Here is a 15,870-nt window from a genome sequence, read left to right as displayed (position 1 = left end):
AGTACATTATAGATACTAATCGATAAAATATTGAGGTGTGAAATTCTTTTATTAGTATATCTACTAGTTGAAGTTGCAACGACACATTGCTTTGTCTTATCATGTTAAATAGGATGATTATGTATAACATTGATAGTTGTTGTAGTAAAGCTTTATCGGACATGCACCCTTAATTTGTAAGTCATTGGTAAAGCTTTATCGGACATGCACCCTTAATATGTAAGTCATTAAGGATTATTTTCAATCATAAAAGTTCATCGTACCCCTTGTGCAATAGCTCAATTTTGATCCTGCAAATGTTCTAGCCATTATATGTTGCTTTTTACCCCTCTATGTTACCAAATTACCTTTAAGAGAGATTGAAGAGAGGTGAGAATCCCTATTTAGTACGAAAATGATCGAGAGGAACTTGATCCTTGAGACTTTTTCATAAGGAATTCCGTCACCATTCCCATAAAAATTAAGAATTTTTTTCTTTTGAGAATTGGGATTAAAATAGAGACAAAGACACCGAAACTATTCTCTGTCTCTATTCCGCTCCATGGACACCCTATAGTGGAGATGTCAATATTGTAGGGAACGACACAAGGAATTTTTTTTTTTTCTCCCCACAATAAGTAATATTAGGGTTTAGGATTTAGGACTTAAGGTATAAGTAATATTAGGGTTTAGAGTTTAGGATTTAGGATTTAGGGTATAAGTAATATTAGGGTTTAGGGTTTAGGATTTAGGATTTAGGGTATAAGTAATATTAGGGTTTAGGGTTTAAAATTTAGGGTTTAGGGTTTAGGGTATAAGTAATATTAAGGTTTAGGGTATAAGTAATATTAGGATTTAGAGTTTAGGATTTAGGATTTAGGGTATAAGTAATATTAGGGTTTAGGGTTTCAATAAGATCTAGAAACAACAAACTTATAACAGATTGCATCTACATCTATATCTACATCTATATATATATATTCTTCTTCATTAGATCTAGAACTTAATATTAATCATCAGATCTAGAATTTAATATCAAAATTGTCAAAGTAAAGCATAACTCAACAATATGTTCAAATCATCATAGACTCTGAGTTCTTTTACAAGATTTTTACAAGGTACCTAATATTGAACCGTATATATAATGAATCGAAATCATTGTCGTAACTTCACGAGCTTAACACGAATGATAATATGAACATCGATATCATATCGTGATTTTACTTTTATAGATATATCAATATTCATATATATTTCTATAAATAAAATCATAATTATATATACATATTGAAGAAGCAGTAAAAGTTTACGCTATGTCCCTACACATGGGAGATTAATTCAGTAGCAAGGATCGTACATCAAGGAAAGGGAAGAATGTTGCTTGAATTTTGAAGTTTAGAAAAGCTTTCGATGCTTTGATCATTCTTCTTGTTCTCGTCATTCCGACCACAATGGAATTGTCCAATTATAGCCATACGTGCTACTTTAAGGGCTCAGCGATCAAGCTACTTGCATGTTCGATCATTTAGCAGCTCTTTGTAAGAAATAAGAACTACACCTACTTAGGATATCTACAAAGGAACCGACTTGGCAGAATCAGCAAGGAAAGAAGACCCTGTTGAGCTTGACTGTAGTCCAACTTTGTGAAATGACTTGAGAGGTGTAGGATAAGTGGGAGCCGAAAGACGAAATGAAATACCGCTACTTTTAACGTTAGTTTACTTATTCCGTGAATCGGAAGCAAGGCACTGCCCCTCGTTTTGAACAAACTCGAAATTTTAGGTTGGTTGGATTGGTGACCCGATCAACTCAAATAGAGTTCACAATCCAACTCAACCCCTTTATATTTCTGAGTTGGATTGGGTTGCAAGATTTTTTTTAATTATTTAAAAAAATTATACTTAATCCAAANATATATATATATATATATATATATATAATTTGGATTAGATAGTAGAGGTTGAAAAAATGTGGACAGATACGGCCCATTTGGACGATGGAAAGCCCAAAGGCCCAAAGGAAAGGCCCAAACGCCATTGCTGCCTGACCGTTGTCATCTTTTTCAAAAACCCTTTTCATAAACCCTAATTTTCATCTCTCTCTCTCACTGCAACAATAAAACCTTATTCATNTATTAAAAAAAAAAAAAAAAAAGGAAAAAAAAAACAACGAAACTCTTCGCCTTGTATCTTCTTCCTTCAAATCTCACAACTCACTCTCTCTCTCTCAACCCTGATCACGCCTCTGCAATCTGCCCACCGCCGCCCTCCGTCTCCGTTCACTCACACTGCAGCCAGCAGGTGACGGCGGTTTTTTTTCTCTCAGTACGGTTTCTTGCTGAACGATAGTGGTTTGTTTTGTTAGTGCTAATAATAAATCATAATTACTAGGAGGAATCTGTTTAAGGAACTTACGTTTTTGTTAACCTGTTTGTATATTGTCTGGTTTGTTGTAGCTCGACTATGAAAAAGAACGTGAAGAAGAATAGCTCGGCTCCTCCTAGAGGGGCAAAGAAGGGGAAGAATTTTCCACTCAGTAAGGATCCTTTTTTCAGTTCTGAATCGAGGAAACGGAGGAAGATTGTTGATGATGAGATTGAGAGCGGTGAATCTGATGAGGATAATGCGTTCGTGGACGAAGGTGCTGAGAATGAGGAGTTTGAGGAAGAAACTGCTGATGAGAAAAGGAAGAGATTAGCGAACGAGTACTTGGAGAAAATTCGGGAAATTGCGAGGAGAGGTAAGGAGAGGGAAGATGAAGAGAAGGATGATGATGATGAGAGTGGTGACGAAGGCGGAAAGGATTCACTTGTTGCACAAATCCTTCAGCAAGAACAACTCGAAGATAGCGGAAGGGTTCGTAGAGAAATTGCATCAAGGTATTGTTTTCTCTTGGTTTAATTTTCATTGGAATGTCTTGTTTTTCCGAATTTAAACGACTTCATTGTTGCTTCGATATACGACTGCTAAGCTAAAAGTAATCTGCTTATTCGACTTATGTAGATGCATTTCTTCTCCTTTTTTTATCCCAACTCCAGCCTGTTCTCTCTTAAATTCAGCAGTAAATCTTTGTTTTTGTAAGTTCATAACGTTCTTCAAGAGTTGAGCAATGTGTCTGAACTAACGGTGGGACGTCGGGCACATTCTTGTGCTATATCATCATGAAGAAAGGCAGATGAATTTTATGAGATCCCACATCGGTTGGAGAGGGAAACGGAACATTTCTTATATAAAGGTGTGGAAACCTCTCCCTAGTGGACGTGTTTTAAAACCTTGAGGAGAAACTCGGAAGGGAAAGCCCAAAGAGGACAATGGCGGTTACAAATTTACTTGTTAACCTTTAGATATGTGGCTAGTATTCAGTGTGTTCTCTTCACTCACTGTGATGTTGTTTTTCATGTTCGTTTGATTTACTTGTTTCTTACACCACCTACGTAAAGGAAAAAAAAAAAAGAGAGAAAAAGAGAGCAAATGAAATTGACTTTCAAATATTTAATAATGGGTGCATGGTGGCGTTAAATTGTTAATGATTATACACCCTTTCAGGGTTCTGAAGCCAGAAGCTAGAGATGGGTTTGAAGTCTTGATTAAGCATAGACAATCTGTTACAGCTGTGGCTCTATCCGATGATGATATGAAGGGGTTTTCATCGTCTAAGGATGGTACGATCTTACACTGGGATGTAGATTGTGGTAAAGGGGAAAAATATCAATGGCCCAGTTATGAAGTATTGAAGTCGCATGGTGTTAAGGATCCCCAAGGTCAGGCTGCAAGACATAGTAAAGTCACTTTGTCGTTAGCAGTCAGTTCTGATGGTCGATATTTGGCAAGTGGAGGCTTAGACCGCCATGTGCATATATGGGATACACGTACAAGAGAGCATATTCAGGTAATCGTTAATTATTGCCTTAGCTTCTTGTTACATTGTCGTGGTTGGAACTCTTGAGATTAAACGTTTACCAAAAATCATTTGTGTTCGATTAGTGGGATAAATGTGAGCCTTTTGTAACTATTCCTCTCTTGTTGTACTACATTTGGGCTTTTTTTCTTTTCAATTGAAAATTGTTTTATTCAACAACCAGTTTTACTTGATATGAGAAGGTAAAAAGGCTCCATAAACCAAAGAAGCTGTAAAAAGATCCTCCAAATATCGGATATGCTTTAGTTACGAAAAAGAATATCGGGATAGTATGGACAATTTTATCCCAAATTCAGTGTCTATCCATTATTAACCACTTTGATGGGAAGGTTACCTCTTCGTTCCTTCTGAAACCTACCAGAAAAAGATGGGGAAAAAATGATAGAAAATAAAGTATGACAGCTGTTGAATCTTTTCTCAGTCATTTTACTGTGACTTCTTTCAGGCATTTCCTGGTCATAGGGGACCTGTTTCGTGTTTGACTTTCAGGCAAGGGACCTCAGAACTTTTTTCTGGTTCATTTGATCGAACTGTCAAGATATGGAATGTAGAAGACAGAGCTTACATAAATACATTATTTGGTCACCAAAGTGAAGTATTGACTATTGATTGCTTACGGAAGGAAAGATTGCTTACTGTTGGACGTGATCGGAGTATGCAATTATGGAAGGTAGACCTCTTTTTTCTATTTCTTCCAGTTTTTAACGCATCTCTTAGTGGTTATCCATTTGTTGCTAATTTAAATTGTGCAGCATGCTTGTAATTTTGTGTACTTACAGTAGTCCTATTTTCCTTTTATTATTTTGACGAGTTATTCTTTTGACCCTTGAAACAGGTCCCAGAGGAGTCCCGTTTAGTATTTCGTGCACCTGCATCATCCTTAGAATGTTGCCGTTTTATAAGCAATGATGAGTTCTTAACTGGATCAGATGACGGCAGTATTGAGCTTTGGACTGCATTAAAAAAGAAGCCTGTTTATATTGTACGAAATGCTCATCCTTCTTCATTGTCTTACCCTAATTTGGAGACAAAGGAAAATGGTGCCATCCCCAATGGTTGTATGGGTATGTGTTTGTTCAAGGATTTTATATATGATTCTCTTCCATTATTCTGCAAATCATTCTGCAAGCTTTAATGTTCTTGTATGGGTATGGGAAGTTTTTTGCAATCGCCATGAATTTCCTATCCCTTTTGTAAATTTAATACATCAATGAATTTCTTTCTCTTTTTGTCTTTTGAAATCAATTTCGACTAATTGCCATACGTCGTACCAATTATTATTCATTTGTGAATTTTGTTCTTTGCAGGAAATGGGAATGCCAATCTTAATACTTCTCATAGTTTGTCAGCACACTCTTGGGTAAGTTCAGTCTCAGTATGTAGAAACAGTGACCTTGCTGCATCAGGTGCTGGCAATGGTTTTGTTCGTTTATGGGCTCTTGGAAGTGACAAGAAAGATGTGCGACCATTATATGACCTTCCTCTGGTATGCGAGTTTTACATGTGTTTATATTACATTTGTAGCTGTTTAATTTTGTTTCTTCTGATTCAAATGACTTGAATGTGGCTATTGTGCAACTGCATTCTATATATATTATCTCTTGAATTTGTGCACTCATATGTCCCATGAAGAGCAATTGAACACCTGCTGAGTTTGATTTGATATAACCCTGTTTCTATTTTCCCTATATTTTTCTTTGGAAGTACCCGAATAGAAAATTTAATGGCTTCTTCCATATCTGCTCTCTTCTCTCTCTATGTATGTGTGTGTATTTGATGATTACTCTCTTTATATTGTTATTATAGAAATAATATACACGTGAAATATGAGTTTGATGAAGTTGAATCTTGAAGTTGTGACATCTTTTTGATTCTCTTAGAAATCTAAGGATTTTGACTGTAAAAGTTGTTTCCGACTGCCGAGGCATTAGTACCTGCTCCCGGCTATTTTTTCGTTATTTCCTTTTCTCTTTCTTTTCTTATGAAAACTTTACATAATTTTTTTTTATAGGAATGAATTCTATTTCTTGTATTTTTTTTCCCGTCCAAATGAATTCTATGATGCTTTCCTATTAGGTTGTTTGACAGAGATTGATATGTGTTCTTCTTTTCAAGAAATAAATATAAATATTTATGGGGTTGCTTCGACATCAGTTGTGCTTAAGATGCTGTTATACACTGTAACTGCAGTCTAGTGTATTGCTTACATATGGCTATTTTATTTGTTTATCTATTTATTTTTGTATTTCAGGTTGGGTTTTTGAACTCCTTGACTTTTGCCAATTCTGGAAGGTTCGTGGTAGCTGGAGTTGGGCAGGTAATCATCACACAAATTAAACTTAAAACATGTTTAATTATTTTGTGGTAGATGTTTGGCCCAGGATTACGACCACTGGTTTGTAGTTATATATATGTATAGATATAGATAATATAAACGTAGAAAATTGGGAGACGAGATATTCCTCATACCAAAGGGCTACAAAAGACTCCAGCTGGTGAAAATTTGCATACAAAAAAAGCTTTAGAAGAATTAGATCATTTAGAAGCAAAAATTTTATCATGCTCCCAAAACATGTTAATCTCATCTTTCTTTTTCTTTTTTATCATCTAGATTCACTTCCACTTGCATGCACTTGGACTATTTTCATGACCTTAAGATAACTCATTGAATATTATATTCTAGGTCGGTAGCCATCATTTAAACCTATGAACCTCTCTCTTGTTCTTGAAAAACTCTTATTTCTTTCAAACCACAACTTTTAAATAAGATCCGTCACTCCATTGGACCAAGAACCTTTGCTTGGCCTCTGTTAAACGTTCCTCAAAGCTGGTATATTGCATTCAACGCTTTGCTTGGAATGCACCAATCTAAGTTAAATGTCCGGGAGAGATCTTCCCAACAAGTTGCCAGGAAAGGACAGAAAAAGAAGAGAGATACCGGTGTTTCTTCATTATTCCTACAAGAATGCACCAATTCACCTCACTAGTTTGGGGGAAGCGGTTCAGAGGGCATAGTTCTCTGAAGTTGCTGCGGTTGAAGTGGAGTTTGCTCCGAAAGGGTCTACTTTTCTTCTAACCGGGATAGCAGGGTTGAAGCCCTTTTTAGAACTAATATCGAAGGATCATAAAAAAATTACTCTATTTTGCTAAAAATTAGGTTAATAAATCATAATATTTTATGCAAGTTTTGGGAATTTGGTGGTTTGTGGCTTTACCTTAATACAGAACGGTCCTCCATTTGGCATCTTTAAAACTCCACTATAAGGCAAACCATCCAACATCTCTGAGAGTTATTCACTCCCCTGTTTCTGCATTGCTAAGGACCTCTCTTCTAAGATAAAAATCATTCCATTGGATTCCTAGTTCCAACTTGCCTCATTCTGAAGGCCTAGCAGTTTAGATAGAAATATCCGTTGCAGTCTAGGAAACTGCATAGGAAGGGGGATCGTCCTCATGTCCTTCCAAGAATTCGAACCCTCACCATTCCTACTTCGAATCTGGAAATGGTGGAAATATCAGTCTTTGACGAACTAAGCCTCCAGGCAATTCATAAATGCATTAGTTTCCAGAGGAAACTTCTACAGCCATTTGGATACGAAAGCCAGACACCTTCTTCCTATATACCCATCTCTACCCTCCTTTTTCCTAATGCTAACAAACAGTTTTCTCCTTCACCTAATGTCCCTTCCATCTCTAGCACATCTGTCCTATGGAAAACTCCTCTGGTCTCTTTTTTGGATTTCGCTGATCCTAGCAGGAATCTCGAAAACGGATAATAAATAGTTACATTTGGCAGAACAGAATAGATTGATTAGGTGTCGAATTGATGATTTGAATTTGTATCTAGATTGCTGGTTTTCTTCATGGACTTCTCTTATTGAACATCTCTTCTATTTTCTCAGTTTTGTTATTGGCGAGTAATTTTGTTCTTCTGCCTTCATAAGTTTTTTAGTCATGCTGAGAGTGAAATGGTATGCCTAGTGCTGACACCATAAGTTAACGTCATGACAGGAACCTCGTCTAGGAAGATGGGGTCGAATCCCAGCTGCTCGGAACGGAGTTGCAGTTCATCCCCTTAAACTCTCATGAAAAACTGAATTGAAGAGTTCTATACCCTATCCAATTTTGACTTCTCAGAGCTAAAAGTAAAATTGAAAGAGTTCACCCCACCCCCACCCCTGTATTTATTTATTTACCTAACTTTTTCCCACCATTTAGCCATGGAAACAATAGTAAAATTAGAGCATTCATGTTTTTTACTGAGAAGGATGAGTTTGAAAGCCATTGAAGATAGATTCTGTTATGATCACATGGGCCGCTCAGTTGGGGTTTCCTGGCATTTCCCTGTGGTGATGTACCTTTTTGGGCAATTCATTATTCAACTGTTTCCAATCAAGTCGTTGTACCAAGGTTCACAGTGTTCACATTCATCACTTTGTACGTCATAAACTGCAACAAATCTTCATTGTACTTTTTATTTTTATATTGGTTTCAGATTCTCCAGGAAACAAAAATGGTTTAATTCATGGAATTCTGGTATGTTGATGATGATAAAGCCTTTGGAATACTGTTCTTGAGTTATAGTCATTATTATTAGAACGGTATTTGACCTTTCTTAATGAACATTATTTGTCCAATTGCAATGGTTTATAATCTTAGGTGACTGATCTCCCCAGCTTTGACATTATGTTGTATAAAGAGTATCATTGCCTATCCCTGTTATTGCTTGTCATAAACTTATGAAATAAATGGAAAGTTTAGTTTATGTAATACTAGTTTCTATGCCAAAGCAGCTTTTTGATCCCCTAAATGAGGTTGAAATATTGACTTTATTGCTTGAAAGCTGGAATTCTAAATGGTTTGATTGATGATAGTAGTTTTAATCGGGAATCGTACTAGTATGTACCAATACTGAAAGTATGAGTATCGAAAAATGAAAAGACTTGTCGAAAATTGCCAATCAAGAAAGGTTGGGGACTACCTTGAATCAACAATGAATGAAACTCGAACTTGTAGAGTTTTGATTTGCAAGAAATTTATTAATATGATGCTTTGGTTGCATTGCAATAAATTTTTGTGCAAACCTTAACATACAAACTTAACTGGTTTAGACATTCATTTGGTCTTGATGTCAGAAGTTTGAATTCTCTTAATTTGATCGAAAGGTCAAAAGTTTGAATTCTCTCATTTGATCGAGAGGTCAGAAGTTTGAATTCTCTCATTTGATCGAGAGGTCAGAAGTTTGAATTCTCTCATTTGATCGAGAGGTCAGAAGTTTGAATTCTCTCATTTGATCGAGAGGTCAGAAGTTTGAATTCTCTCATTTGATCGAGAGGTCAGAAGTTTGAATTCTCTCATTTGATCGAGAGGTCAGAAGTTTGAATTCTCTCATTTGATCGAGAGGTCAGAAGTTTGAATTCTCTCATTTGATCGAGAGGTCAGAAGTTTGAATTCTCTCATTTGATCGAGAGGTCAGAAGTTTGAATTCTCTCATTTGATCGAGAGGTCAGAAGTTTGAATTCTCTCATTTGATCGAGAGGTCAAAAGTATGAATTCTCTCATTTGATCGAGAGATTAGAAGTTTGAATTCTCTCATTTGATTGAGAGGTCAGAAGTTTGAATTCTCTCATTTGGTCGAAAGGTCAAAAGTTTGAATTCTCTCATTTGATTGAGAGGTAACAAGGTCAAAAGGTCAGACGTTTGAATTCTGAATTCTCTCATTTGATTGAGAGGTAACAAGGTCAACAGGTCAGACGTTTGAATTCTCTCATTTAGTTGAGAGGTCAGAAGTTTGAATTCTCTCATTTGATCCAAAGGTCAAAAGTTTGAATTCTCTTATTTGGTTGAGAGATCAGAAGTTTGAATTCTCTCATTGGATCGAAAGGTTAAAAGTGAATTCTCGAAAGTGAATTCTCGGAATTAATTTAAATCCTAGAATCGAAGACTTCTTCTATTTGAAAATCGTGACATATTTGAAACGAAAAGTATAAATTAATATAATTTAAAAATCAGATAATTCCATCCTTTTGGCAGTCACTACATAAACTAAATTTTAATTAACCTAATTGGTGTTTAATTAATCTTTGGTAATCTCTAACCTATTTCCCAAAATAGGCTTCCCAGAACGTCGTAACAAGAGCAGAACCCGGAGGGCAAAATGGTAAAAAAACAAAAGAACTACGAACGAAGCTGTGGAGATCCCTCCGGTGTACTCTGATTAGATGCCCTCGCTTCCCGCATCGCTTCGTATGCCGTAACCTTGGAACCACCGCCGCCGCCGCAAATTTCGACGGTGGCTGAGGCAGAGAGACAGCAGCGGACGTCTTCATTTCCGTACATGTAGACTGCTAGAGGAACGTCGCCGTTAATATTACCGTTGCCGGTCGGATTCCGAGACGAGGAGCAAGAAGAAGTGCCGCCGCCGCCGCCGCCGCCGCCGCCAGGGACGTAGAAGGGAGTCGCCGGTTGAATGACATTGTCGTTGAACACCATGGCGTAATCTCTCACAGAATCAGGCAATCGGCAAGACGATGCCGGAGTGGAATTCTCTCCGCCGCCGCCAGCTACTGCGCTACTCGTCGACGTCGGAGTGGTGCTCCTCACAGTCCCACAAACTGAACATCTATTCAAAATCTAAGACGACGAACATAACCAAAATTTAGAAAGAAATAAATCTTAAGGGACAAAAAAAGAACAATTATTCCAAGAAGTTCATAATTGATTTATATAAAAAAGGTTAAAATGTTAAAATATTTCACAAACTTTGCCTCCAAAAGATTATAACTCTTCCTTGTTTGTCCATAAGAATAATAGTTCTTATTAGATCAGTGACAACACCAGCTCGGGAGTTACCCGCGACTGGTAATGGCATACCCAGAAGAGGGGTAGCATCTATTTCGAGTACAAAGGCGACAAAGGGTGCTAACCCGGCATATCAAAGCCTCACTTTAACTAACCACGAAAGATTATGATGTAAAATTTTGTGTTTTGTGGGTACTCAATTGAATAGAAGAAAAAGAACATAAGGGAAAGAGGGAGGGTACAGAAGCGGAGGAGCGATAGGTGGTGCCGTCGGGGTCGACAATCCAGCCGGCCTCGTTGGCGAGGTGACGGAGGACTTGATTGATATCGGCTCGAGGGGAGAGGCGGTAGCCGCCTTGCTTTCGAAGGCCAAGGAAGATATTGGTAGTAATGGCTCTTCTTTGCCTTTCCCTCATCTTAGTTTTATGTTTTTCAGTCTCACTTCTAACTCCCTTTCTTTTTGCAGCACCAACTTCAGTTCCTTCCTTCATATCTCTCAGTTTTTTCTCTCTTTCAGTTTGTTCTAAAGATGAGATTTTGGTCACTTTGTTTATGGTTTTGTAGTTGGAAGGAAAGGAGTGGTGATGGGGAATGGACGGTTGTGATTGAGGAAGGAGTGGTGATGGGGAATGGACGGTTGTGATTGAGGAAGGAGTGGATGGAGATGGAGACGAGAAGCATGTGATCAAAATTTCCAAGTTCTGTTCTTTTTCTGCATGACACTGAAGGAGTTTGCTCACGATGAATTTGCATGTGGAATATAAAGAGAGTGGGAATCACGCGCTCAAACCATAACTAATATAATATTATGATTTCTTCTCATGGCATCTACACCCACCACGTTTCTTAAACACCGCTGACTTACTCAAGGAACATTGATGTAACGGCCTAGATCCACCGATAGTCGATATTGTCTTCTTTTAGGCTTCCCCTCAAGGCTTTAAAACGCATATGCTAGGGAAGTTTCCACACCCTTATGAATGATGTTTTGTTCTCCTCCCCAACTAATGTGGGATATCACAATCCACCCCCCTTTGGAGCGACGCTGGCACTCGTTCCTTTCTCCAATCGATGTGGGATCCTCTCCAAATCCACCCCCCCTCCAAATCCACCCCCCTTTGGGTCCTAGCGTCCTTACTGACACACCGCCTCTTCGAGTAATAGCGAGAAGGCTGGCACATCGTTCGGTGTCTGGCTCTGATACCATTTGTAACAACCCGGATCCACCGCTAGCAGATATTGTCCTCTTTGGGCTTTCCCTTTCGAGCTTCCCTTCAAGGCTTTAAAACGTGTCTGTTAAGGGAAGGTTTCCACACCCTTATAAATGATGTTTTGTTCTCCTCCCCAACCAATGAGAGACATTACAATCGAAGTCTCTATACCTTAAAAGTGACAATTTGAACTTGTTCTACGTTGAACCGAACTTGATAATGAACAAATATCTCTTGTCTAATTGGGTGTCGTGTGAAGATGGAAGGCTACTTGGTGATAAGAAGAGTGATTATCAACCTCATTCAAGTTAATAATGTTCATTTAGATTCATAATCATTCATTGTCGAAATGTCGGCTATTAATCTAAAAGTAATAAGCATGCATTACAAGTCGACTAGATGTCAATCTGAGCATAAAACAAAATTATAATTCAAAAAGTTAATGGTTAGATCTCCTAACCTACCATTATTGAACTAAAAAAGACGAGAAAAAGAAAACAAAAGAATGACTCAATATCAAAAGGATTGTAAGAGTACTAACGTTTATATCAACCTCATGTAAATAGTAGCCGTCTCCGTCGATAGGCATACAAGGGGCCGATACGAGCTAGAATGAGTTTAAGCTAACAAATGAAAAACCTAGCAGAAGGAGAATATACCTCGTACAAATACATATTTCATATGGATTTCTCCTCATAATGATCCTACCATGTACCTCAATAATCTTTAAACATCGCAATTGAGGTAAAATCTTGAAGGCACCAACACAAGATAAACAAATTTGTATAAGTTAAACTTATGATAAAAATGATTCTGGAAGATGATTTATCTACATTTTCTGACTCACATTGGGGTATTTGATTACTTGCAGTCATAATTTCTGTAGTTACTGAGGCCTTTCGAGGTCGGGTCTCCTATCTAGAGCTTCACTAGTTGACTCGTCAGGAAATGCATCAGGATAAGTGGCTAAGATTCTTGATTTCATGCTCCTGAAAGAAAGAGAAGTTGATGAACTATACAAACTAGAAAGATACAGCCAATATTGAATCATGAAGTATACTAAATGATGCAATTTGATCAATAAAATAAATCAGTTATGACTGGTCAAGATAAAATTTAGAAGTCTCTCGCAGTGAAATAAAGTGCAAGGAAGAGAAGAGAGGATTGAGTATACAAGAACATTCCATCACAGATGAAAATTTTGAATTAACCACAATCTGAACAAAATGGTTTCAAGAAGGATTTCTGGGCATCAAGAAATTCAGATCCTTGCTTGGTAGAAGCCAACAAAAATGTTCAATTTCTTGATTTGGTAGCGAAAATGAACAAATAAACAAGGAAATAAGTAACCTTACTTTCATATATTTTCCATTCCAAATTTTGAAAGTTTTATTCACCTTGAGTTCATGCTAACTAATTTCAAAATATTTTAGGGAAGACACGTTGAAATGTTTGGTGATTTTTAATCGTCAAGAATAACCTAAAAAAGCCCTATTTTTGGATATGCCCATAACATACCACCCTTTCAAGAATGCAAAAGCCTTATTATGGGAAAACCTTATCATGACTTTCTTTTGGAATCTGTGGAAAGAAGGAAATCAGAGAATATTTGCAGAGAAGACACAGATCTACACAACTTTTCGACAATTTTGCTTATCAGGCTATATCTAGGTGTAAACTGTCTAATATAGACTTCCTATAGTTATAGCTCTCTCATCATTGCAAATTGGGAAGGTCTTTTGTAAACACCATGGATTATACCTCCCTTTCGTAAATTTCAATCATCAATGAAATTGCCTCTTATAATAAATAAATAATATATATATAAATATATATATAGATATATAGATATATGACCAGAAAAAAAATGATGAAAAAAGAACTATTTTATCTTATAAACTGTACATCTAGTACTAACAAAGAAACTAGCAGACCACCACCAAAACAGGCCAAGGAGAAAATAACAATAACTATAGTTCTTCCACAATCAAGAAGAATTAGTCTCCAAGAAAAATATGTACTATTTCAGTTTACTTTCTTTTGGAAAATTAAATGCATGGACGGTCCATAAAGGTGAAAGAGTTTGTAGGTGTCAACTAAAGGCCATCATGGACATTGGAACACTAGGCCAGCTTTGCCTACAGGTGCACTGTGGTCTGTAAAGATCATAGAAGTGCATAAACTGGAAAGAAAGTATGTTGAATGAACTAGAACACATTTCTCCATCTGATCCCCCTTGATAATGAAATATTACTATCCATTTCCATCGTAATGATATAGAAGGGTTAGAAAAAAACTCTGCAACGAATAATTGCAGAGATCATTTGTACTGAAACAAGATTACTTTTACGGAAAATGCGTATACTTGAAGAACATTCTAACAAAAATAATTGTATGCAGCTAAAATCCAAATGTTCAACATGGTAAATGCATTAAAAAAAATGCAAAATTTTACCTGATGGTGCTACTACACTTGGTGGAAAACTTGCTTCGGAAAAAAAACGTATTAGTAGCTTGTAAGTTACATACCACAAGAAGGTTACAATTCTAAAGATACAGAACTAATTGACGAGCATCTAGTGTATGAAAATATTTATACTTCTTCCCACACACGACTCACTCAAAGCAGAAAACCCCCATAAGCTTAAGCATTTTAATTATCGAGTATCTCTAACCCCCTTATTTCTTTTTTTCTCCTTAGAATCTATTTCAAATTTTGATTCATACATAGTTTAGTTATTGAGACCTCGTTCCAGGATTATTTATACTTGGTTTGAATCATTAAGTTTGGACATTACTTTGGTGATCGAAATGGCAGCAACATACCATTTCTTGTTAGGGGATTAAATTGAAAGATGCCATACATTTTAGGGAACAAAAGATCATAAACAATAACGAAAGTAATATTTGTACCACTGAGAGCATTTGATCATCGATTCACCACCATACCTTATTTTCAGAAATATGTAATCAAGGTCAGATTTCATGGACTTCAAAAGACGAGTATTTCTAGATAGATCTCCAGACACCTCAGCAAAGCAATTCTCCGAGAACTCGTTAAAATGAGAGAGGACAGCATTGCTATCCTGCAATCTCCCCAATCTGCAATGAGCGATTCAACGAAACAATTAACAGTAATGGTAATAAATTTTACATATTCTTCAAATCATCATTAAAAAAAACACCGAACACTTCAACAATAAAGTCAGTACAAAACTCCAATTTGATCCTAATTCATCATTTTGATTTCTAATAAACAGAACAGAGAGAAACAGGAGTTACATGAGGTGCTGCAAATGGTTGAGAGAGTTCAAATCATCCGTTTTGATCAAAGTTTTGAACTCCCGAGAGAGCTCCTCGGAGGCTACTCTTATCGACTCGCCCTCCGCCCGCTGCTCCATCGTCTTCAACCGGCCTCAACTGTAATGGGGGATCGAATGGATTACTTGGGCAGAAAAAAGGGCCTAAGATAATGAAATCAGCTGCTGGGCTTTTATTGGGCTTTTATTACCGACCAAGTCGAATCCATATTCTGGCCCATTTCAGTATTCAAAGCCCAATAAAAGCCCATATGCCCAATTCTTTAATTAACAACTGGGCTCGGCCTACTTCTCACTCCCTTGCGGGGAATTCGACTTTATCTACTTTCTTTTTTTTCCTTCTTTGCCCTTCAAATACCTTCTAGAAGATTTCCTATATTATTTTCCATCTTTTAACGTTAATTTTAAAAAAATATTTTTCCTAGATTTTGTTGAAGCTAGTAATAAAAGTTTGAATTTAGTTACTACGGGAGGAGGTGAATTCAATTTCATCCACAAAAATCCCAACCAACTCCGAGAATCAATGAAATCCCATCCTATAAAAGGACCTCCCTTCCCATCATTCAAATAACTCCTCCTCTCAATCTCACTTCAATTTTTTTTTTTTTTTTTTTTTTTTTTTTTTTTTTTTTTTTTTTTTT

The 15,870-nt window shown here is 36.8% G+C and overlaps 2 protein-coding genes across 6 annotated transcripts; one reads left to right on the top strand and one right to left on the bottom strand.

The window, feature by feature from the left end:
- Positions 1 to 2,140: 2,140 nt before the first annotated feature.
- LOC111802617 (U3 snoRNP-associated protein-like YAO) lies at positions 2,141 to 8,484 on the top strand. Of its 3 annotated transcripts, none has more exons than XM_023687050.1 (8): positions 2,141 to 2,279; positions 2,435 to 2,857; positions 3,525 to 3,867; positions 4,343 to 4,567; positions 4,733 to 4,961; positions 5,205 to 5,383; positions 6,149 to 6,214; positions 7,909 to 8,484. In XM_023687050.1, exons 2-8 carry the CDS (start codon positions 2,442 to 2,444, stop codon positions 7,984 to 7,986), a joined length of 1,536 nt encoding a protein of 511 aa, XP_023542818.1. In that variant the 5' UTR covers positions 2,141 to 2,279; positions 2,435 to 2,441; the 3' UTR covers positions 7,987 to 8,484. The 3 variants fall into 3 exon arrangements, with proteins under 3 accessions (XP_023542818.1, XP_023542817.1, XP_023542819.1); XM_023687049.1 differs by having other exon boundaries at positions 2,141 to 2,303; XM_023687051.1 differs by having other exon boundaries at positions 2,141 to 2,329.
- Positions 8,485 to 9,956: 1,472 nt separating this feature from the next.
- On the bottom strand, positions 9,957 to 15,342 carry LOC111801318 (kxDL motif-containing protein 1). Of its 3 annotated transcripts, none has more exons than XM_023685268.1 (4): positions 15,192 to 15,342; positions 14,859 to 15,011; positions 12,757 to 12,898; positions 9,957 to 10,530 (listed from the first exon to the last, which is right to left on the bottom strand). In XM_023685268.1, exons 1-3 carry the CDS (start codon positions 15,308 to 15,310, stop codon positions 12,796 to 12,798), a joined length of 375 nt encoding a protein of 124 aa, XP_023541036.1. In that variant the 5' UTR covers positions 15,311 to 15,342; the 3' UTR covers positions 9,957 to 10,530; positions 12,757 to 12,795. The 3 variants fall into 3 exon arrangements, with proteins under 3 accessions (XP_023541036.1, XP_023541034.1, XP_023541035.1); XM_023685267.1 differs by lacking the exon at positions 9,957 to 10,530 and adding an exon at positions 12,424 to 12,660; XM_023685266.1 differs by lacking the exons at positions 12,757 to 12,898; positions 14,859 to 15,011; positions 15,192 to 15,342 and adding an exon at positions 10,941 to 11,372.
- Between the last annotated feature and the right edge of the window lie 528 nt (positions 15,343 to 15,870).

Source organism: Cucurbita pepo, chromosome LG09 (genome assembly GCF_002806865.2).
Source record: "Cucurbita pepo subsp. pepo cultivar mu-cu-16 chromosome LG09, ASM280686v2, whole genome shotgun sequence".
Classification (NCBI taxonomy): Eukaryota; Viridiplantae; Streptophyta; class Magnoliopsida; order Cucurbitales; family Cucurbitaceae; genus Cucurbita; species Cucurbita pepo.
The sequence above is the reverse complement of the archived record's forward strand: the minus strand, read 5'-3'. Positions and strand labels throughout refer to the sequence as shown.